General features: G+C 42.9%; 1 protein-coding gene and 1 long non-coding RNA gene across 14 annotated transcripts in view; one reads left to right on the plus strand and one right to left on the minus strand.

The window, feature by feature from the left end:
* LOC126403239 (membrane-associated guanylate kinase, WW and PDZ domain-containing protein 1-like) overlaps positions 1–20783 on the plus strand; it is a 140001-nt gene extending 119218 nt beyond the window's left edge. For 9 of the 13 annotated variants that reach the window (XM_050065795.1, XM_050065797.1, XM_050065796.1 and 6 more), the window contains 9 exons: positions 3006–3097; positions 3983–4178; positions 4376–4678; positions 8832–9035; positions 10337–10424; positions 10538–10598; positions 13209–13352; positions 13477–13615; positions 17898–20783. In XM_050065795.1, the coding sequence (XP_049921752.1) occupies positions 3006–3097; positions 3983–4178; positions 4376–4678; positions 8832–9035; positions 10337–10424; positions 10538–10598; positions 13209–13352; positions 13477–13615; positions 17898–18991 (2321 nt within the window). In that variant the 3' untranslated portion in view covers positions 18992–20783. Of the gene's footprint in view, positions 1–3005; positions 3098–3982; positions 4179–4375; positions 4679–8831; positions 9036–10336; positions 10425–10537; positions 10599–13208; positions 13353–13476; positions 13616–14290; positions 14383–17897 lie in introns of all 13 variants that reach the window. The other 4 variants (XM_050065805.1, XM_050065807.1, XM_050065798.1 and 1 more) reach the window with 2 other exon arrangements.
* Positions 1–24083, minus strand: part of LOC126403242 (uncharacterized) — a 72769-nt gene that overhangs the window by 9760 nt on the left and 38926 nt on the right. The window lies entirely within an intron of this gene.

Here is a 24083-nt window from a genome sequence, read left to right on the forward strand (position 1 = left end):
TGGCTGCCTGTGGAATCTAGGACTGCTGCTGATTAAATATTAACTGGGCCCGGAGAGGGCTGCTTTAAGCTGCGGCTGATTGGTATATCTGTTTGATAACCCCTGAAGGAGCTGCAGCCCCTTTTTGAATCGGCAGAGAAGGAGGAGGAGGGGGGGACACAATGAAACAAGAAAGAGAGACGGAGACAAAGAATGACAAAGAGGCCCAGATTCTCTGGCTGTAATTTCATCTGTATTCATGTGCATGCTGCCACATACACATACACATGCACACAGTTTGTGAGTAGGTGATTCCATGCGTCCACTGAGTGCAATAGAAAAGCAATTTTTCGGTGGCAGGGCAGCGTGACTGAGAGGTGAGCTTCGGGGAATTTTGCTTCCCTCAGTGCTTCATGTCACCTGTCCCTTGATGTGGCAGACAGCCGAACCTTTTACTGTAATACCGCTTTTCCCATCAAAATCAGCATGCATATGTGTATGTGTTTTAAACCATATGGTGCCAGGCAGCATTGGTCGGAAAAAATTCATAACACTCCACTGTATATATTGTCCAACGCCACCTTGCATTAAAACAGTGCGTTGGGCCTCACTGGTGGGGGCGTGTTGCTTCGTGACCCAATGAAAAATGAATCAGGAAGTCCAGTTTGAGTAAGAGATACATGAATATGAAGACTTACCAGATGACGAAACACTGCGGTGGTTTGCAGTACAGGATTTACAACTCGGGTTAAATCTTTTGCCAGATGACCCTGCGTTTTTTGCTTGAGCCCCCATAGTCGCCAAACTGAGGTTACCTTTTTACACGCAGGGCTAATGTCGGTCTGAACGCGGCCTAATAGGCAAGATTAACACTGAATAATGCAGTTGTTAAAGGAGCAGTGTGTAGGATCTAGTGGCATCTAAGGGTGAGGATTGCAGACTGCGAGTGGCTGAAACTTCCCGTGAGCTTCCACTTAGGCCTCTGCTGTTGGGCTCGTCACAGAGGGGCTGCTAACTATGGTGCCCAACGCAAAAAGGCAACTGTCCTTACCTAGGGCCAGTGTTTGGTTTGTATTGTAGAATCATGGTGGACTCTGTGGACAAGAACCTGCTCCTTCTGTAGATAAAAACGGCTCTTTTTAAGGCAACAAAACCACAACAATTCTTATTTTCAGGAGATTATACACTAAAGAAAACATACTTACTATATTATATTGCATTTCAGAATTACCTTTGACTGTTATCCCCCCTTTCCCACCTAATGAGCGTGCATATATGTGTTTTTTTACACATAGAAAACCCACTAAAAATAGATGATAGACTCCTTTCCCATTAGCAGTAACAGTAGTGTGCACGGGTCTGGAGTAGACGAGTATGCCCTCTGGTTTCTTTGCTGCTGTGTTGTGTTCAATGTCACAGATGTGCCAGAAAACAGGTTAGTAAACAGTGGCATGTGAACCCAAAAACAAAGCTTAATTTCTGCAGTAAATCATTGCCCAGATCTGCCGCATCGTGAGGCCTATAGAGCAAGAGCACTAGAGACTTCCGCTGGCTGAGTGCCTGACCTCTTGTTTAGCCTTTCTCTGACTTGAATGGGGATAAAAATGAATAAATTGTGTGGCTCTTCTAGACTTAAGAAAGTCATTTCACAGGCTTGTGACACTCAAAAAATGTAACCACTGATTTACAGATGTCTCTTTAACAATGTAAGTCTATGGGTAAAAATCTTTTTGGGCCCAATGGCATCACGTGACAGATCTGGATGTTATAATTCCATGTTTGGCGGCTATGGAAAATTGGCCTCAAAGCCTGCTGCTGTTCCTGGGGGCTTGTTTTCTATGTTTTAGTTCTTCAGCCTGTCTTTCAGTATTTAGAACGATAATCAAATGCTGCCTGGATAGAAAAGGATGGATTTTGCACACCAGAAAACGTGAAAATGTACTGCCTGTCAGAGCTGATGGAACTGGAGCCAGGGTACAACATTTTGTTTTGTCCTCTGACCAAATGGCCTGGGAGTGTTCACATTTTAGCTGCTGTTTAGCAAATCTACCAGCTACTTGCATATTTTACCAGCATTTGGCTAGTGTATGAAGCTAATTTTGTACCCTGGCTGGAGCCCATAAATACCCGTGACTATTGCAGAGTCATTTGTCCTGGGAATGAATGCTGACTTTAACCGTTCCCACTACAGACAAAAGCCAGATGTTTTTGGGACGTTTTTTGGTCCACTTTGATCACTACTCTATAGACAGGTCAGTGGGGGGTTATTTACAAGTTGAACCACAGCAGTTAAATTCACAGCGAGCAAGTTATTGTGGGAAGTGGAGAGCTGAAGCTAATGGGTTCACTACTGGCCTTGCGTGGCAGCCGTGTAGACAGCAGGCTGTGCAAGAAGAGACGGCCTGTGCGGACTGGCCCTGTGGGTTTGAACAGACTGACACCAAATTGCCTGTGTCCTCCTCCACAGTCTGCTCTGTCCACGGCGAGATGCAAATGTGTGGGGAGCTGTGTGTGTGTGTGTGTGTGTGTGTGTGTGTGAGAGATGGAAAGCAGGAGAGAAACAGGCATGAGTGAAGCTACAAATCCACGTGTGCAAGAAAGGTTCAGATATAAATGGGGGCTAATAATAGGGATCGCCATTAAGCAACTTTTCAGGTCTGTGAGTGTGATGAGGTCATAGCATGAGACTTTGCAGGCTAGTTTGTGGTCTACTTGTGAGAACAAGGAGCCAATCTGATCACCGAGGCAGTGCTGAGGTGAGGGAAGGAGCAGCTGTTGATCCTGCCCGCTCTCATTCTGATGCTAATTGAAAAACAAACACCTTATTGAACCGATTACACAACTGCACATGGATTTGTGATAATGACAAAAAACAGGAGACAAAACTTGTTGATTTGGAGCAACAAGCATTCAGTGACAAGCCTACATGGATGCCAATCAGTCAACATTGATAGCCTGCAGGTATTTGGCGGATTTGGTGGTTGATTGCCATGGAGTCCCCTCACTGTTTCTCTTGTGTATTTCAGTGCCGGATTGCCAAGAGCAGGACATTTTCCTTTGGCGGAAGGATACGGGCTTCGGCTTCCGTATCCTGGGAGGAAACGAGCCCGGGGAGCCAGTAAGTATCCGTCTACCTTTCCATGAACAGTTTATCACAGTAGCTGATGAATTTAAAGATATACATACACACTCATACACCCCATCCATACTAGTGCTGATCATTTTAAAGCTTTGTCCTTTTTCCCAGGATGTTTCCCGGTTCTATAAGAGCTCCTCCGTTTTCTCTGACTTTCCATTTCCTCCTGCTTCTATGTTTAGTCTGCCTTTAAACCGGAGTAGCAGAAAGTCCTATCACTCTGACTAACTGGAGCTGTTGCTCTCCGGAGGATCATATAGACAGCTTGTTAAGAGAAGCAAAGGCCTTACCCACAATCCCTCTGGTTGTGCACCATATATTTGTCTTTAAAGGACGGAGCAAGAGAGAGAGTGGAAGGCAGATATTGAGGAATAGAGGGAAATATAATGGCAGCAGGCTTCAGGTCTACCCCACAGGATTTAGCACTTGTTGTTTGTGCCAAAGAGGTGTTACGTGGTGGTTGTGCGCTCGTTTCTGTCAGAGCTGTGTGTACACGCCCACACAGTGCCTAAAGCACACAAGCTTCTCTGCGGCCCCAATGGGCTATATTGGCCTTCTCGGTTTCTCCGAACGTCAGCCGCAAATACCTTGAAGTAATGCAAGAGTAGACTCTGAAACGCTGCTAAGTTTAACAGCTTCATTTAAAATCAGAAGGAGATAAGTCACAATGAGTCATTGCGCTCTCTCTTGGCTGGTGGTTTAATTTACTGCAGTTAAATGACTCTTAATCAGCTATAGTGCTGTATCATAATCATAAAAGCCACTGTATTCACATCACTCTGTAAGACAATACAATGAATTACAGCGTCGTTTAACAAAAGTCAGTAATGCCTTACGCTGTGCATTGTGCGTGCTTTCCTTTCACAGATTTACATAGGGCACATAGTGAAGTACGGGGCAGCAGATGAGGATGGACGCCTGCGGTCGGGGGATGAGCTCATCTGTGTGGACGGCACGGCGGTGGTGGGCAAGTCTCACCAGCTGGTGGTCCAGCTGATGCAGCAGGCCGCCAAACAGGGCCATGTCAACCTCACTGTCAGACGCAAGTCCAGTGGATACGGAGGTGATGAAAGTTTTACATAAAACTTGTGCATGTGTATTCATGTGTGTCACGCACTGCCACATGCATGTTATATAAACACAATGCAGAATATCTTTAACCTTGAAACAGTTCCTGACATGAATACTTGAATCTAATGTTAATGAAATGCATGAGTAATACTTCTCCAACCACTCTCTTCTCTTCCTCCTCATTCCCAGTGTCGAAAGGGGAAGGTGACGTTCCTCCATCGCCGGCTTCCTCGCACCACAGCAGCACCCAGGCACCCAGCCTGACAGAGGGCAAGCGGACCCCTCAAGGAAGCCAGAACTCACTCAACACCGTCAGCTCTGGCAGCGGGTCTACGAGCGGGATAGGCAGCGGTGGTGGAGGTGGCAGCGGGAGTGCGGTGGTGCCCGCCTCCCTGCAGCCGTACGATGTGGAGATCCAGCGTGGGGAGAACGAGGGCTTCGGTTTCGTCATTGTGTCATCCGTTTCCAGGCCTGACGCCGGCACAACCTTTGGTAAGTGCAGCAGGGTGAGCTGGAGCTAGTTGAGATTGACAGGGACTTGTATTCAGTTTGACATTAGAATTTATTTTGTTTACTATAGGCCGACCCTGTTTGGCTTCAGCAAGGTTCAATTTAGACTCTAATCTGAATCAACAGTTTGATTGTTTGGGCATTTGTAATCTGTATTGGTGCATGTTACGTGAAAAGAGTTTCTGAAGATCATTATTGCTCTTTGTGATTAATTTACTCTCTTTCTATGAGCAGCATGCACAAACAACTCTAAAACCGAGGAATATTTTGGTCTCAAAGCAATATTCTTCAAAGGTCACTACATGACACTGAAGATAATACTTTGCTGAAAACAATTTTGAACTGTACCCCTGCTTGGTGGTATTTCTGCAGAGTTCACCAAGTTCACCAAGTTAAATTGAAGGTTTTTCAAAGACCTCTTTATTACCGCACAGTGCTCATACTGTATGAGGGAGAACCAGTAAGAATTTTTTAATATTAAAATAGAAAAATGGATTAAACATAGCCTATAAGTTTACTAGCTACTGCAGCTAGCAGTAGTGACAGTATTTGCTACAGGTCTGATTGTGCTGATTTAAAGGAAACAAATACCATGCTGTTATTTCGCCTTGCTGTTCTGTATAAAAAGGTCTGATTGCGGAATGGAGGGACAGAGTCGTTCTGCCTTTGAGCTTGAAAAGGAGGTAGTAACAGCAATGAGTCGTCATCTATGTAAAAGGGACAGCTGGCAGGATGGGACGGGTGTGACATTTTGACAATGTGTTATGTGTGTGTCCCACTGCTGGGAGATTTAAAAAGCAGCTAGCAGCAGTTAGCAGCTAACTCAAAGAAATAGAGCAGTATTCAAAAATATCCGCAGTTTGGGAGACAGTGAGGTCCAGGAGCCGATCAGAGGCCGAGATCAGCCAGCATATAACTGCGACGAAAAATGATTGTATTGCCATGTTATGCCATTGTTATTGCTTAAAAGCGCTGTGTTATATGTCACACTAGAGGCCAACACTGCTGTGTTACATGTCACGCCCATCACGCCTCTACTGATTCTGTAAGATTTTGTATAAGGGGCTGTACACATGCCGCCTGAAAACGTGAGTTTGTGCACTGGGCGCTACTTTGTGTCTTTTTTTAGCCAGCTTTCAAGAGCACGGTGGCAAGTTGCGTCTGAGGTTGCTAACCAGCCTTAAGTACTGAATTGTAGCCTTTTTACCTGAAATCCCGAGTGTAAAGCTGATCTTCTTCCAGGCGCTGTTTGTGTGTAGGCCTATTGTGTGTGGACAGATGTAGAGCTCTGACAGCTCTGCGCCAAAATGATCAACTTTTCCATATTTACCACGGACTGATATTTACTGAAGAAGGGAGAAATATGTGTCGGCTCTGATTGGTTGTTCATCGTCACATGCTGCTGCGGCCACATTGACAACAATGAATTTGAGCATGCAAAAAAGCAACAAGTGTATGGCCCCCTAAAAAGCAAAGCTGGTGTAATGAAGGCTTTGTCGTGGCCCTATCATGGGATCTCGGTGTTAAAAGGGGCTGACGTCTCCTGACAGCCTACAATCAGAACTGACTAATATTACTTCCACAGGCAAGAAAAATAAATATTTAAGACTTCTGCTTTTGTAATCTAAATCTAAGTCTTTTCAAGACTTGCACATACCTTGAACAATTTGATCTAAAAAAAAAACAAAAAAAAAAAACTTACAGCTGATGCGTGAACAGCCCCAAGTCTTCCTCGCATACCTCCAGCAAAGAGACACAGAGAGTTTAAATGAACCACTGAGTAAAATGACTGATGTCATCTCCTGGCAGAATTACATATAAAAAATACTCCTCATAGAGTTTCCCTCGCTCTATGAATAGCAAGCGAAAGGGTTTTGACAGCAGGGCACTTAATGCCACAGACCGAGGTCACAAACCTACTATCATGAGCTTAGGGATAAAGAAATCTCCTCATGTGCGGAGCCCACTCCCTCAGGATCAGGCTGGCTGCAGCTTTATCACAAACACCATCATCACAGATTCATGCCTCACAGCTGCCCTCACCAATTCATTCACCATGTAATTGAAGTCTACTCAGCACACTCCATAGCTGTCTATACCATTTACGTATCACAGCAAAACAGCAGAATTGCATGTATTAAAGTTGCTCAGGCATTGATGAGGAATTGTAGATGTCCCCTCGAACAAATTTGGTATTAACCTCAGAGTGATGAATTCCAACACCAATGTCATGCCAAGGTCCCTTGTATAGTTAGCCATTATGATGATGTACTGTGGTGTGTCACGGGCAAAACACAAGAATGGATGAGATGTTAGCCACACTGACTGCCAGGGAAAATTTCATTGATCCCACAGGCTAATGGTGTTACTCTCTAAAATGCAAGAATTAATGTGTTATTTATAGTGACACCAGTGCTCGTCAACAACCTTGTCTAAACGCCTTCTAGTCTTTTGAGGTTCCTGTTTTTGCTGCTGCCTCACTGCGCTCCCCTGCTCTGCTCCGTCACTATTCCTCTTGGGACGGTGAGATGAATGGACTTAATGCTTTCATGTGCTGATCTGGGATTGTGCTATAGCATCCTGCGCTCACTCTCCTAATGGATTCCAACCATGTGGGACACAAGCTGAAATCTGACAGAGGAATGTGTATTACTTAAAAAAAAAAAAACACAACATAGCTCTGAGGATTCTTCCAGGGTGTTTGTCAGTCCTGGAGAGAACAAAGCGGTTTCAGCGGATTCAATCTCCCATACATCATGGACACATAAACCATTTTTCTCCAGTCCAGCAGGGCCCATCCCCCCCTCCTCATCCCCTCCTACTATGACCTGGGGATGGTGATGTGTTTAGCAGATTGGGTATTAAATCCCCGGTACTTGCCACACCCTGTAATGTCCCACATCTCATTATTTAGATAGAGTGACAGGATGCAAGTACATTTTTCACTGGAGACAGAGACAGGGTAGCTGCCGAGTGAGGTGATGTAATAAATATGGATGATGCAAAAATACTGGATGGAAGACGGGGGGAGTGCAGGGAGGAGGAGCAGAGATAAAGGGAGTGAGATGGAGGGAGGCCGGTGAGGAGCACAGGAGATCCCTAGGGTCTGTTCAGAGTTTCTGTGTAAACAAGATGTGCAGTATTGAACACTGTCACTCAGGTGCAGAATGTATTTCTTGCAGTCCTTGCATTGGCCACACAACTAGTGCCATATATAAGCGTTAGGCTGCATATCACCTCAGATTGCTCCTCTTGAGGAATCCTTATTTTCTGAGCCGATCAAGATCCCACAACCCAATTATCTGAACGTCTTATAGTGTAGCAGCGATTGTGTGCTCATTGATCCCTGGCAGGGACGTGTAGCCATGATACTGTGACCAGTGTATTGATAAGCTGTCGAACCTTAGCCACTGTGGACTCTGACCAGTGGCATATGATTCGCAGCCCATTGATTGATTCATCAGGCGATGGGGGCCGAGAGATTCTGCATATTCCCCACTGAGCTCATGAATTTTGTTTTTTAACCATATAGAGTTTTAACGAGAGCTGTGACTAATGGTGGTTTTCATTGTTGATTAATCTGTCAATCATTTTCTCAAATATTCGATTAGATGTTTCGTCTATAAAATGTCCCAAAAAGGTGAAAAATGTTGGTCAGTGATTCCCAAAGCCCGAGATGACGTTCTCAAATGTCTTGTTTCATCCAGAACCCAAAGACATTCAGTTTACTGTTATAAAGAAACCAGAAAATATTCACATTTAAGAAGAGAGAATTTAGATTTTTCTTTAAAATTACAGACAGAAACAGACATAACAAACAGATTAATCAATTACAAAATTACCTGGCAATTAATGTAAGCTAAAAGTTGACGGCGAATCTATTACCAGTTGCAGCTCGAATTTTAACAACAATCTCTGAGGCATCTAGTATTTTGCATGTGTACTGATTGCAACATGTTTAATCAGTTTGTGATTTGGATAATTGACCTTTCTTCTCTCCTCTCTCTCTCTGTTTTCTTTCTGTCTTTTCCTTTTAATAAAATCAATACAACCAATCAATCAAAATAATCAACATGCACTCTTTCTCACACACAATATACACACAAACAAACGTACATGTATGTTAACACAAAAGCTGGAAATGCTTGTGTGGCCATGCCCCACAAAATAGGGCGCATCATCGAGGGCAGCCCGGCGGACCGCTGCGGGAAGCTGAAAGTCGGGGACCGGATATTGGCTGTTAACGGCTGCTCCATCACCAACAAGTCGCACTCGGACATCGTTAACCTGATCAAGGAAGCCGGGAACACAGTCTCGCTCAGGATCATCCCGGGTGATGGTAAGCCTTTTCGCTTCCAGCCTCACATGGCTGTTTCATAATGCAGCATGACGTGACTTATTCATGGATGTGGTGGGAAGGAAAGGGCACCGCTGCTCCTCACAGGCAAGAGCACTTTTCATCAGGGTGTGAACCCTGGTATGTCAGCGAGTGAGTCACTGAGTAGGAGTAAGGTGAAGTTGCCCCCAGAAACTACTGTAGCACTTCCACAAGACTTCTCAATCTTTATGCTTCTTTGTTTATTTCCTTCGCCGGATATCTCACCATGTGCAATATCTTAGCAGTTTGAAAGGATTAAAAACACTGCTCACATTTAATCAAGTGCTTCCTGTTGGTGTTAATCTCATCAGCTTGGGGAAGGAAATAGAACTGCATAATATTGCAGAACAAGCAGTTTGCGACCCAAAGCTCCGCATTTTGGGTGAAATATGTCAAGCGCCGTAATAAGGGTGCTTGTTAGCGGCCGAGCCACTGGTCAGCCAATGAAAACACTTGAGCAGCGTTGTACTGTAAAACCCTCAATAAGAGGCAGAAAATGAAGCTCAATTAAGGCTGGAAGTGAGAGAGGTGGGAACAAACTCACCCACACACACACATTTACTTGTGCACAATGCAAAGTTTCCTGGTGGAAAACATGACATTGCCTTGTAATAGGGGAATGATGGCATTTATTGGTCCGCCATATTCTCATTTCAAATACCATGCAAGATGTGTGTGGCTACAGCAAACTGTTCACCTCAAAAGGAAAGAGAGGTGACCCAGAGGAAGCCATATTTCTAGCAGTAATGAGGAGAGAGTGAGTAAAGGAGCCCGAGAAGAATGAGTCAGGCTGATGCTTCTGCTAAACACAGACAGAGCAGTGCTCCTGCCGGTGTCAGTGGAAACTAATGTGTGCTGCAGTGTTCTAGCTGGTGATAAGATGGAGTTGAAGGAAGGCAAGAAAAGACAGTTGTCCTTGTTTTTTTTTGTTTTTTTTACCCCTCCTGGAAAAGCAGATGAAACAAAATGATGCAAGTCAAGTTTTTTTTCTTCTTTCCTGCTGGTTTTTTTTCATTCAGTTGGGGCCAGTGTTGTCCATGAGCAAATGGCAAATGACAACATCACAGGCAGTTAGCATCAGGTTGAATAGAGCAGCCTGTGGGCGGTTCAGTGGACTCTTCTGGACAGTAACATTTTGTTCTCCAGAGTGTTTTTTGAAAACACAGCTGTGGGCAAATGCATTTAACAAAAGCAGTCACTTTATTTTAGCTCAGTTGGTTCTTTTTTTTTTTTTTACTTGATTTGTCTGCGTTTCTTTGCAGAGTCTTCCAATGCTTCTCTGCTTACTAATGCTGAGAAGATAGCTACCATCACCACCACACACACACCTCAACAGACCACAGAGTCCCGGTAGGTGATGATGCATCCATTTTTTTTAAATATGCATAAAGTCAAATGTCTTTCTACATTTTCTACTGTAATGCAGCACAGTGTGTATTCATATGAGTGTCTCTGTTTTAAAGGAATAACTCAAAGTCAAAAGGAGCTCCTCCTCCTCCACCCATACAATCTCAGACAACACAGGTAAGATAAGATGCTATCACTCCACAGTTCATGATCATCTGAATTTTACATCAATACATCAGTCACACACCATAACACACACTATATCAATAAACAGATGAAGGCTACTAATCATAAGTCTTCATAAAGCCTTTTTTGTCCAAGTTGCCAAATAACTGCACATGAATAGTGACAGAAACAGTGGTGTAAAGGACAGAAGTTCAGTTAGCCCTCCCTAAGTCCCGCCCCTTTCCACACTGTGCTCCGATAAAGCCACATTTCCTCCAAGAACTTTCGGTACCTTTAGAACCAAAAGTAGCCTCTACAGACACAGTACCTTGACCCCAGGTCCATCACTGTCAAGCTTGTCCAACCTAGCAACGGTAACAACGGCGGAGGGAGGTGGGATCGGTCAATCACGTCCAATGACGGCGTGAAGTTGGTGTGAATGTCGGAATATTGGTTTGGGGGAGTTACAGTATTTGTCAGACACAGCTTTAAATTCCAACATTGGAAATGTGTGGGGGGATGCGGTTCCTGAAGCTATTCAACCGTCAACCATCCTACAAGCAGTTCTGATTAAGCATACTAGCAGCTTAAAGGCCCATGTGCGTCAAAACTAAGATTAGCATTTATACATAACACATATGCAGGAATAGCTACTTTCTCCCACACTCTGACACTGAGTGTTTGAAAAGTGAACACAAGTGTCAAAGCTCAGTGTCATTGCAATTCACATAACCAGTGTTTACCGATAGAGAGAAAAAGAGACAAAGGTCAAAAATCTCTGACCAATGTATTCAAAGAAAAATGTCCATCAGTATAACATGAAGTACCAATTCATGCAATCCATTAAAAAGAAGCAGTATGGTATCAAACCACTTCGGTATGGCAGAATGTTAAGTGTTTAACATCATTCTTTAAGGCCGGGAAACATGCTGCGTCCTTAACCACCTGGGAAACATGACGTTGGGCGCTGGGTGCTACTCTTGTGCCCACACTGTGCCCTTTGCCTTTCAAGGATGTGGAGGCAAGTTGCAGCTGAAGTTGCTAAGCGACCATAACCAGCACCGTATCATAGCCTACGAAGGCCCTGATCCCACAGGAAGTGCTTTGCTGTGCCTGCGCCAGGCAGCCACCCCAGCACGCCATTACGCTAACCATCCCATGTAATTAATCTTTTCTTTCTTCACAGTAATAAGTAGCTAGTTACTAAAATGGACAGACAGAGGGTACATGCTGTAGCTCTGGTTGAGGGTGAGAGGCTGTCAGCAAATAGTTTGCTGGGCACAGAGAAATGGAGATCTGTGTGGGTACATGAGGGTGGATCACAGGGAGTACCACCAGTTGGTCCAGGAGCTTCTCCTCAATGATGGCCATTTTCAGGCATATGTTAGGATGACTCTGGGGCAGTTTGACAACCTGCTGTCTATCGTTGAGCCGTACAGCTCTGAGTATCAAACAACCACTACCACCAGTTTTTCCTCCATTGTTTACCAACTGTAAACTTGATGTTGTGACCACCACAGAAGGCCCGCCGCCTCTCAAATCAGCCGATTGGACAACGGGAAAAAAGATGACGAAAAAAGTTGAAGCTCTGAGTTGAAGTTTTTTCAACTCAGGCAAAAACACCAGGCGCCCAGAGTGCAGAAACTCGAGGCTTGTCTTAATGCAAAAAACGCAAACAAAAAAAGCTTCATTCTCATTAAAAACAATTACAAAAAGGTGCCTCCAGCTGTTAAAACGCTTTCTGTGTGAAAGGGGGCCTAACCATAAATCCCGAATTAGGAGCTGATCTTCTTCAAGGTGCTGTTTTTTAAGTTCATATTAGGCCCAAAACGTGTATGTGGGACAGATGTAAAGCTCTGAGGACCTTGCACTAAAAGAATCAACTTTATCATAGACTGATAATTACAGAAGAAAGGCAAGATATCTATCAGCTCTGACTGGCTTTTCCCGTCACATAAGATGATGTGCGCATTGCTATATTCCCAAAGTTAACTTTGTTTATCTTAGGTCCCTGCCGTTGTGCCCTGAAAAACAGGCGTTCTTGCTTTTAAGTGTGCCTTCCACATGTCTACAAACAAATCTAATTCTATTAATGTGTAAGTTGGGGTGTTATATCTTAAAAAGTATCTCTAGTTTTCCATTACACAGAGATATCTCCCACACAACCTACCATATTCCACCTATTTTACTGTATCTTAAAAAGTAATTATTCCCTGTATGTCTCTACGTGCATGATATAAGCAAGCTTTTTCATACTCCTCACTTGAATTGACCCCACCTATTAAAATGAGTTAGTAGTCTGATTATGACTAAAGCTGACTGTGGGAGAGACCATACTTCCGTTGGGAGGGAACTTTTGATGAGCAAGGTAAGTTTTAGGTCCAGCCCTTGTGATGCCCTTGCTTAGTGATCTGTACTCTGCTCACAGGCTCATGTGGCATTAATTATTCATGCATTCCAGGGTATTGTACTGCCATTGACATTTTGTGAGTTTTTGTGGGACATGGCTTGATTAGTCCTGAAGTTTGGACTCACCTTTTGACTCCCTCGCGCCATGGATTAGTCACTCTTCTTCTCTAGTCTCCTTGTGACTTTCTCTTTATCTCCTTTTTTGTCTCACAGGATGCTGAGTTCTACTCTGTGGACCTCGAGCGGGACAGTAAAGGTTTTGGCTTCAGCCTGAGGGGAGGACGGGAGTACAACATGGACCTGTATGTGCTGAGACTAGCGGAGGATGGAGCTGCTGTCAGAAATGGCAAGATGAGGGTACGAAACCAGAAGCCGAAAGCTAAAAGCTGAATTTGGCAGGATAAATTTCCTCCTTGCAAACTATTGGTGAAACAAACAATCATAACTGAGCTGCGATAATAACATGGCCTCTCTGTTTTAGGTGGGAGATGAGATCCTGGAGATTAATGGTGAGAGCACAAAGAACATGAAGCATTCACGTGCCATTGAACTGATCAAGAACGGTGGTCGGAGGGCGCGGCTTGTCCTCAAACGGGGAGATGGATCTGTACCTGAATATGGTAGGTACACATGTTGCAATATCTTCTCATTTCCCTGTAAATGACACTGCTAATGCCAGAATTGAAATCTTAATATTGTTCCAGCTGTTCACACAGCAGACCAGAATAAAGCCTCTTACCTGCTAAGTGCACCACGAGGACAGATACTCCTCTTTTAATTGATTTTTGTGGATGTTAATACTGTAAATGATAAACATTTAACAGATAGACACTTTCTGACCCATGAATTTAAAGCGACCTGTCATACTTTCGGTGTAAGATTGAACTGTCAGATATTATTGATCAATGGAGGGATGGTTGCCACAAAAAGCTTGTTCAGTGATTTATACTCTATAGGATCTGTAGCACGAATGTTTTATAGCTGAAGTAGTATTCCCTCCCAAGAGCTGTATGCTCTGCTGATGGATTATTCCTTTCATAGTTTAAGTCATATTGTTGTATTTTTCAGCATTATTTTCTGGGGTTTAATTTTCTGGCTCTTTTCCCCTCTCAGTTGGATTTGTGATACTGTATAAAGTGTGATATTGTTTTGTCTTACACAACAAAGCCCTTCTTCTCTCTATTAAGATGCACTGTAAAACAGCCTCTTGTCTGTTTTATTTGTTTTCTCCTCTCTATTCCGTCTTCTTTCTCTCTGATTGTCTCTTGTCGCTGGGCTCTTCCTCCTCTCTCCAGCGATGATGGCTCCTCATCTCGCTGTTGGTACAATGAGGAATGACAAGATGGGAGAGCCCTGTTTCTACCTAATGGGCCAAAATCAGACCACGGTTTGTAGCCAAAAGTCTGTCCCAATCCACGCTCCCCGCCATCTTTTTCCTTTCAATTTTTATCCACCCTTCCTTTCAGCTCATCCCTACCCGAATCCCACTTTGTGTGTGTTTGCGCGCGGGTTTGTTGACATAGTGTGCATGCTTTATGTCTTGTCATGCCTGAATTAAACTTAACTTCTGTGGATCCGTACTAGGGCTGCACGATTAATTGTTAGAAGATTGCGATCTCGACTCAGGCATCTAACTTCTGAGAGGCAAGGATTCTGCTATTTTTTCTTTGAAGAGTTGCATATTTAGAATGAGATCTCATAATTTGTCCCTGTTGCGGTACACACAAATGCACTTCAAGGCTGACGGACTCTTCCTGAACCTACCAGTTACAGGTACAACCAATCAAATTAGCCACAAATAAGAATAGGAATTTATGTAGGAATTGTGCAAATTTGCAGGAAAGCCCAATCAGTCTTCTTTCAGCATTGGCAGTATAAAAACAAAATCGGGGAGTGCAGCGAAATGCCGCCTGCCTACTTCTGTTTATACAGAATGCGCCTTTTTCGGGGCAATGGGGGGCGTGGGCAAGTAACAAAATGTGTAGCTCAGCGTGTGACGTAAACAGTGACTTGCTCCGAGGGAAGCTGCGGCTGGTCAGTCCTTCGGCGATTCTCTCATAAGTCGGCCTGTTCTTCACCGTCCCTGTCATCTGACGGTTAATGGCCTCTTGGTTTGCGAGGACAAGGAGGGCGCACAATTCTTTGTCTCCCCAGTTGCTCATCTTTACAGTGTCTGTCAGGTTTGCGTTTCCCTCTTGCTACTAGCTGCTAATTCCTGCTATCAGCTGTTTCCTGTTTATCTGCCGGCAGTGGGTCGCACGTGCAGCGTCACCAACAGCTCCTCCCACAAGTCATCAACAGCCCCTCCCATGGTGGAAGGCCGCCTCGGTCCGTTTAAACTAAAAGGGTTCCGCCAATATGTCTACCCTACGAGGTGGAAAATTGGGCACCTCGGATCGACTCGCCAATCCAGCTCTGTGTGTATAAACGCTCGCAGCTTGCCGGCAAAACAGCCCAACATTCGCCGAAAATCTGGCCGTGTAAGAGGGGCTTCAGACATCAACCTAGCTAGCTGGCGTAATTCACAGTAAACCTTTCACTGTAAGCACTGGTGAAATGATGTAAATCTCACGGTGTAAAGCAAATTAGTTGACCAGAAAGTGCACTAGCCCCATAGAAAGCTGTATATCGCCAGTAAGAGCGAATCATCTACCAGTCATTCTATTATAATAGGCCCATTTCCACCGCAGGAACTTCGGGGTAATTTTACGGGGCCGGGGCCGGGGCCGTTGGAACCACCCCCGAAGGACAGAGTTCCGGAACTTTTAGAGGGGCTAAACAAGTCCCTGCCTCGGAGTAGGTACTCAGAACGGCCCCGAAAGACTCCTGGCTGGGGCTTTGGATTTACTTGGTGCTGATTGGATATACTCAAGGAGGGATGTGATGTCAACAGAAAGCAACAAAATAGCCGGCATTTTTAAAACTCAGCAGACGAGGGTTAGCTCGTTCATATAGCTTCCGCCGCCATGTATAAAAACTCACTAAATGGCCCGTGAAATTTTTTTTTTTTCCAGCGGATATCTTAGTTACAACATGATTGAGCTAGCAAAGCAGTTTTGTGTTGATATGTGTGGTATGTATTCAGTTTTGGGAAATCACGATGTCTAGAAAGCATCAGTGGCTGCCGCTGACAGGGACAGCTAACAGCAGCAAAGCTAACATCAGGACGTCATCTGTTAAAAGCCTCCCGTTGTCGGATACAACATGAAACTACTCCAGTTAGCTCAATCATGTTGTAACTAAGACATCCGCTGAATTTTTTTTTTTTCACGGGCCATTTAGTGAGTTATTACAGACACCACTAAGGGCTAACAGCTAACGGCGTCCCTACGTCGCCCCAGTAAATGGTCGCGCAACGATTACGTCACATCCAGAGCCCGTAACTTTACAGGAACCTTCCTTGTACTCCACTCTCAGAGGAGACACGGCGGTTGAGAGGGCTGAGCGAGAGGACGTTCCTGTAGTAGTTCCTGCCCCCCAAATAGTACCAGGAACTTCTTCAGTGGAAACGGGCCTAATACTGTTGTTCACTAATGTGCATTGCACTGATCAAACGATCTTCATCACACTAATTGAGTGCCAGAGTCCAAGAATAATAGGTATAAAAACACAGTTGCTTAAGTGCTGTTATAAATGTTAATTTTTTATGCACTGATTCCAAAGCATGCAGGTGTTTTTGTGATAGCCCCACAAAAACTGAAGTCAGACTTTTTCAATGCCACTCGTAATTAAATATAAGACTGATTTTACAAAAACCAAAAAAACGTGCCTTGATTCAAAACTTTCTGTATTATACACACCATGCCTCATATGCATTGCCTCGTACTGGTTTTAGCTACACAGCAAAGTCTTAGTTAAGTCTTAGTCTTAGTTAGCTAGCAGACCGTGGATCCTCTGCTGTCATTGTTTTCAGTTTATTGGCCCTGAGCAGTGGAAAATAAATCAATAAGACAGTAGTTAGTAAAACATTAATCGTGTTATGTTTTGAACATACCTGATGCATCTCACCAGCTCTTACGGCTGAATCAGGGCTTGAGCATCAAATGCAATTGTTTTCTGTTAAGAAGTTTGCTGTTCTTGACCATGTTGGTATTAATATAGGCCTATGTGCTTGCTTGGTTTCTTTGTAGGACACTTTAACGGTTTAGAAATGTGGTAGTACAAATGGCAATCGTTTGTTTTAGTTACTGATTAAAACACTTTTCCTTTGACAAAAAATAAACCGTGATTCTCATTTTATCAAGAATCGTGCAGCCCTAATCTATACACGTACAAACCCTCCCCCTCCGCCAGTCCCACGCCAGATATTTTTACTGGGACTAATTTAATGCCACCTCACATGCTGCTGCCATAGCAACCTGTCTCTTATTTGGCAGACTTGCAACTAAACACACTCTTGTTTTTTTGCTGTTGGTTTGTTCTTCCCAATGATGCACACTGAGTTGTTCACCATTTTGTTTTGAATGATTTCCTAGGTGCCTGCTGTGTCATTGATAACCCCTGCCCTACACTTGCCAATGTGTTGCACCTGCTGTTGTTGCTGACATCACCTTGTGTCTCAACCCGCAGCCCTATAGAAAAAACATATTGAAGTGATTTATCACTTCAATGCATTTTATGTGTATAGATGTAAATCAGAATGTTACATCAATTTAAATTAGCCGATTGTTTCTAGGGGTGTAAACGGCTTATGAAATAGCACATGTTTGCATGATTTCCATAAATCTCTGCATTGACTTCCTGTCATGTCAATGCAAGAGCTCACATGAACCAACAAGGAAAGTCATGTTTGCTGAACACAATAAACATCACGTTCTTGATGTAAACCTATTATTAAACCTCGGTCTTCTTATAAGGTATTTCTAGTCAACAAGCTTCTCTTTCCTTTTTCCTCTCCTGCAGACGGCAGCAGTGACGGGCACACTCCCACACCCGGGGCACAAAACACTCCGGAAGTGAGAACGCTGCCACCTAACAGCCGATATCACACCTCATTGGAGTCCAGTTATCCACCAGACCTTCACAAACCATCACGCCAGGAGGAGGCTGCGCGTGGCCGAGACAGGGACAGGGCTGGGTCCGATCAGATAGACTACCAAGGCCGGCAATTTAACCCCCACCATCATCACACCTGGAATAACAGTCACAGTCAAAGTACCCCCAGACAGCAGTCTCCAGATAACAGTATCAGCAGTAGCAGTGGCAACAAGAAGAGCCGAGGCCGCAAAGTCAAGAAGTCCGAGTCGGAGAGCGGCATCTCTAAACTCCTAAAGACTCTGAGGAAAGACAGCTCGGGGAAGAAGGCCGCAGCTGCCGAGAAACTGAGGGGGCGAGAGCTCTCAGGCAGCAGTTCTACTTTGGACGGGAGGTTTCGTCAGCAGCGCCGCGGCTCCCTTGACCGCTCACCAACCCGAAAACGCGCTTCGTCTCCTGATCGTCGGCGGGCCAAGTCGATGGACCGCAGGGCAGAGCGGGCCCATCGGGACCGCACACCTGAGAGGGAGTATGATGATGGCGGGTTCCTCGCAGTCACCCCTGAACGCAAGTTCTACGAGCGGAGGCTCCTCAAGGACTCACAGATGGCTGGGCGAGTCAGGGAGGCCACAACCCCCGAGCGCACCAACAACAACGGAGATTCCTTGTCTCTCTCCAGGGGCCGTACATATAACAGAGCCACAAAGAACGGCAACCTCCTGAGAGACTCTTCCTCAGAGAGGAGGGAGGAGAGATATCTGATTAACGGGACACCAGAGCGACGATACCGAGTGGAGCGGGACTCTTCCCCTGACAGCAACTACAGCCGGGACGAGCTGAACTATGCAGCAGCACCCAGACTGAAGGATTACTACGGCATGATGAAGAACAACGCTGCACACAACAATGCTGCCTACAACAACACAGGCCATAACAATAACACAGTTGGCCACAGCCCAAACCAGCTCCCTGAGCCCAAGAGAAGGCTGTACAAAGAAAGCCCCAAAGACCTCAGCATCTAGAGCAGAGATCCCCCTCGCCACTCTCCTCTATCTGTAAAAACTATGTACCATACACTGGAATTGGACTTCTGAGGATACTAACTCTTGTGCTTTATTTGGTCGAATGGTTTATTGATTGATTTGATTGACTTAACTACTTGTGATCCCATCCAGAGATTCATAAAACAGCAGGAGTACAATCCTATCAGTTCATACTGGTTGTTTTGTCATTGTTATAGTTATTTTGAACATAACAGAGGTTGTTGTACTATAGTAAAGGTATTGTATGTGCCTGCATATGAAATCAGTGATATTGCTTTTTGTAGGCATTGCTGAATCTAAATATTTGTTCCCTCAGAGGTATGAAACATGCTTCCAGTTGTGGTATCTTCTAACTACTAAGCTTGTTTTCAACTTGTTTTTAGATGTCTTTTCCATTCCTGAATTGCTTTACTGAACAAACTATAGCACAAGACACTGATGGTTCACAAGAGCTGTGAAAGTCACAGACTGAAGGCAAAAATCTAAATTTAAGATCTGATGGTAAACGTAGAGTGATAATTAAATAAATAATATATGACTTTTTTTGCATTTGCTCACTATTTATTTTTTAATTTGGCACATATCTTGAGCAAGCTTCATTAAATCCTGGAGGACCAAGATAGAAGTACACACTGTACCTGGGAAAGCATGCTGTACCCTTACTTGTGTTGCATCCTTGAAATGTGTGGCAGCTCACCCTCCTTTGCCTAAACACACCCACACACTACCGATATTAAGAAAGAGATCAGATAACTGATGAGAAAATTGGCAACGGTGTAATTAGTTTCTCCCTCAGAGAAGGATTATAAAAATAACTTGAATGCTCACTTTGTTCCTCAGTGTGTTACTGATGTAGCACAGAAACCTGACTCACTTTTAACTAAAGGCAAAACAGCTCTGGCTGATTCTCTGTTGCGGGAAAATGAGAGATATCTAAATTTGTTGCTCATTAAATTTTCAATTTAGTACTTTAGATGAGTCTGCATAATGCCACAATACCAGCTTAAAGCTGCCATAAAATATGATTTTTCAAATATGCCAAAAAAAAATTTAAAACAAATGTGTAAATTACCCTGTGCAAGATGCATGTGTAAAATTTAAGTGTAGTTTAACCACTTTATCCGATAGGTCTGAGCGAGAATTATCGATAAGGAACATGCACTGTAATACCACAGTAATAATTAGCCCTGTCCTCATGTTGATGATAACCACATTTGCGCACCGACCACCTCCTGGGTCCTGACACAAGAGCTGATGTGTTTTCTTGTGTTGGTAATATACGGAGAGTCCCGGTACAGGAGACGACCAATCTGCCATGCTGAGCCATGCTGTCACGCCACTGGAGTCTGACTGCTGCTTTATAATGTGTTTTGTGTGTATTCTCTGTTTTATGTTTCATTGAAGAACTAAAATATATTGGATAAACCACAACAAATGCATTGTTTGATCACTGTTGTCGCCATGGTACTGTATTAACAAAAAAGGACAAAAAAAAAAAGAAGAAAAAAAAAACACATTAAGAAGTTAACCTGTTGGCCATCACCTGTAAAGATTTTTCCAGTGTAACTATTAGGAACCTGTCAAGGAATAAAATGTTGCCTTTTTCTTGTACAAAAGAGAAATTTATGAAAAACCTCAGCAGTGAGGAATGTGATATTGTGTTTATATCTCTGAAATGGACCTGATGATTTATGGGAAATATGTTGATTTACTCTGGATCAGGTATGTAAAGACATTTTAAAATGAAAGACTGTATTTGGTCAATCAGAAACTGTTTGATGGTTTGAATCTCTCTCGATGGTTAGCCTGCCTTTGTATTATAAAGCACTTGTATGCAGTCTGTGTTCTTCAAGCATTATTTCTTGCAATGTGCTCCGGACATAATGCTGTCTCTGTGTTGATAAAAGCAGTACATGTATATGGGCCAATCTTTTTTTATAAAACTATGCATATATAAATACTACATTGTTCATAGCTTTATTTGACCCATGAAGCTATACATAACATTAGTCTAAGTACAAGTAGATGTGGACTTATCCAGCTTCTTTCCTTGAGATGGATTACAATGTATATGTAGCTATCAAAAGAAGTCTGTGAATGCTATTTTTATTATCAAATAAAGTTTTCCATACAAATTCAAAAGGATTTTCATATTTCTGCACAGGCGTTTCTTCAGTAATGTCCCTGGAGAGGCTTTGAAGTTTGTACGCTTTTTTTGATCTCTGGTGTGTCAGTCGTGGTCACACTATGTTTTAATATGCAGCTTTGAAGACTTTGTTTTATTGAAGACCGACACTGGAGGAAAATGTACTACATTTAATAGCAACTGTACAACGACTCAAACACTTAAAAAATCCTTAAAAGTTATCATGAGAATAGCAGGGTTGTAAAAAAACAAAAATAAGTCATTAGTATGGCCTGCCAACTGCCTTGCTTTCCTCGTCTACTTAGAAAAGCATTTAATCTAATTGGTACAATACTTTAATGGTGTATTACACACAATGGAGTGACAAGCAATATTGTCTCACTCCGCACCAGGGCTGGGTATTGTTTAAACAATTACAATACCAGGTACAAAGCCAGGACACTTAAAATGACACTGATACCAACAGGGTACTTCATTCGATACGCATAATGTGAAGTAAGCTGTGTGTAGTATAGCCATTCTTTTGGTTTTGTTGGCATCTCAGTACGCTAAACTCACTTTCGACGTCACCACACCACAGACTGTATGTGTTGTAGCTGGTGTTGTGGGAGCTCCACACCGAGGACAGTTGTGAGAGTCCTCCCGGAAAAGCGCTAACAAAGCACTAACAAAGTGCTAACTGTTAAGCCCAGCTAAGACCAAAGATACCAGACGAGTTGAATTAGGCAACTACTTGCAATGTGCTGTTGTGCGACATTCTAAAAACCTGCCGATTAACACCAATGCAAGTAGATGCGATGCTGTATCATCTCTATGCAACAACTCTCTGTACTTCCGTTCAGATTGCGAGCTTCTTAATTTGTAGCTTCTTAAAATATGAATGAGGATAGTGATAGTGAGATAAGATAAGGTAAGATAAGATACACCTTTATTGATCCCATAATTGAGAAATTCCAGTGTTACAGCAGTCAGATTAAAGATTTCAAATTTAAACTTCAAAAACTTAAATAACTAGGCATGCAAATAAGTACAAAAATACAAGAGACAGCGATAAATAACAATAATAATAATAATAATAAAAATAATAGGAAGTGGATAATAATGAGCAGCAGTGAATGGAAATGACCAGTGGATAAAAGAAACACATCTAGTGCAAGTGATTGTATGTGCAAAACAGCAGACAGCTGTGGTGTCCATAAAGATACTGGCTACAGTTGCATTTAAATTGATGAAACAGCAAAAAACAGAAACAAAACGAGCATCAGATGGACTGATTCTCTGCAACGTGCTAAAACGGTTTCATGTCGTTGCAAATCTTTAGTCTGAGCTGGGCTTTAACATCACAGGGCTAACGTTACCCATAAAAGGTTATCAATGTTTTTAAAGACACGAGGTAAACAGTTTTCGTGTTGGTGTGAGTTTGTTGGGACCAATTAGCTGCTCAGTGTTGGGCATTAGCATTGCTGCTGCGTTAGCTTGTGCTAATCGAGCAGTTAAGCAGGAAGGAGCTCTGGAGAAGGCACTAACATAAAGTTAGTCAGGACACAAACACTGGTATCATTTGCCCATAGATGTTTCAATACTTGTTGGTACTGGGTTATTTTGGTCAATACTTAAAAGATATTGAGCAACAATACCCAGCCCTACATACACTCCAATAAAAGCTTGTTTTTAAATTGTTATAAAGTAACAGCCAGTGCTGCAGTAACACTGATCACACCACTGATATGCTTCATCATCTCAAATGGTACATCATAATAACACTAGTAAAAACTGTTTAGAGAGCTGATGTCTATTCTACTGGATTCTAATGAACTTCAAGATTATAACTTGTATTTATTTACAAAAGGCTAAATGCTATCTTGTCTGTGTGACAAAAATTCAAAAGGTTGCCATCTATCCCAACGTTCTCCAAATACTTTCATTAAATTTTTTTAGAGCATGACTGTGCGACAGCAGCAAGAGAAGATTTTCTTTTTTTAGTGCTAAATTAAAGCAGTGAGTGATTGATTTTTTTTTTCCTTAAGCTCTCAGCTGGAGCTTGACTTCAGACTGCTTGGTGAGTAAAATCTGTATTCCATGAAAGATCCACTGGTAAGATGGTTGCTATAGCTACGCATGAAGGTCATTATGGGAGAGATCTTGAGTTGTTTGTTTTTCCTCTAGTCTGGCATACTGCACAACTGAGAAGTGTCAAGGAGGAATCACGTCATCATGAAGTTTCTGTCATTCATCATACTGGTACAACACATCGTAACATCTTTCACAGAATAAAGAAAAAAAAGCCCACGATTTTTGTCAAGCAGTAAAGCTTTTGACCTGTGTAGATCTCAAGTAGGTCTATACTCATTAATAAACTATATGCAATATCTATCCTCTGTTACGACTGCAGTAGACACCACAGAGGATTACTGAATTTGTGTATTATAACACAAAACCTTTGTGCTAAATCTTGTGTTTCTATATTGTGAAAATCTGTTGATAAATGATGTGCAGCTTTCCGATATTAATTTCATTATTAAATTACATCATTTGGGCAGGGGAACACAATGGTTTGAGTTGAAGGTGTGAGAAAGAATAGTATCAGTAACATTGTTAACACTGTGCTACATTACAGAGAAATACAAAACTGCACTGATGAACCTTCATTAATATAGGCCTATATTTTATCTACAAGTGCACGTCACACACTGAGCGAGCCGCCTGTTAATGATGCTGTCGGCAAAGCAGTAATGATTGTGCTAAGTGGCTAATGGGCATGTAGCTACTTACATAGTATAGTCATACTATACTATGACTTTTTATAAAGATTTTTATGACATACTATACTATGACTTTTTATGAAGATTTTTATATCATACTATAATATGACTTTTTTATGAAGATTTTTATGACATACTATACTATGACGGTTTTATAAAGATT

Source organism: Epinephelus moara, chromosome 16, assembly GCF_006386435.1.
Source record: "Epinephelus moara isolate mb chromosome 16, YSFRI_EMoa_1.0, whole genome shotgun sequence".
In the NCBI taxonomy this organism is placed as follows: domain Eukaryota; kingdom Metazoa; phylum Chordata; class Actinopteri; order Perciformes; family Serranidae; genus Epinephelus; species Epinephelus moara.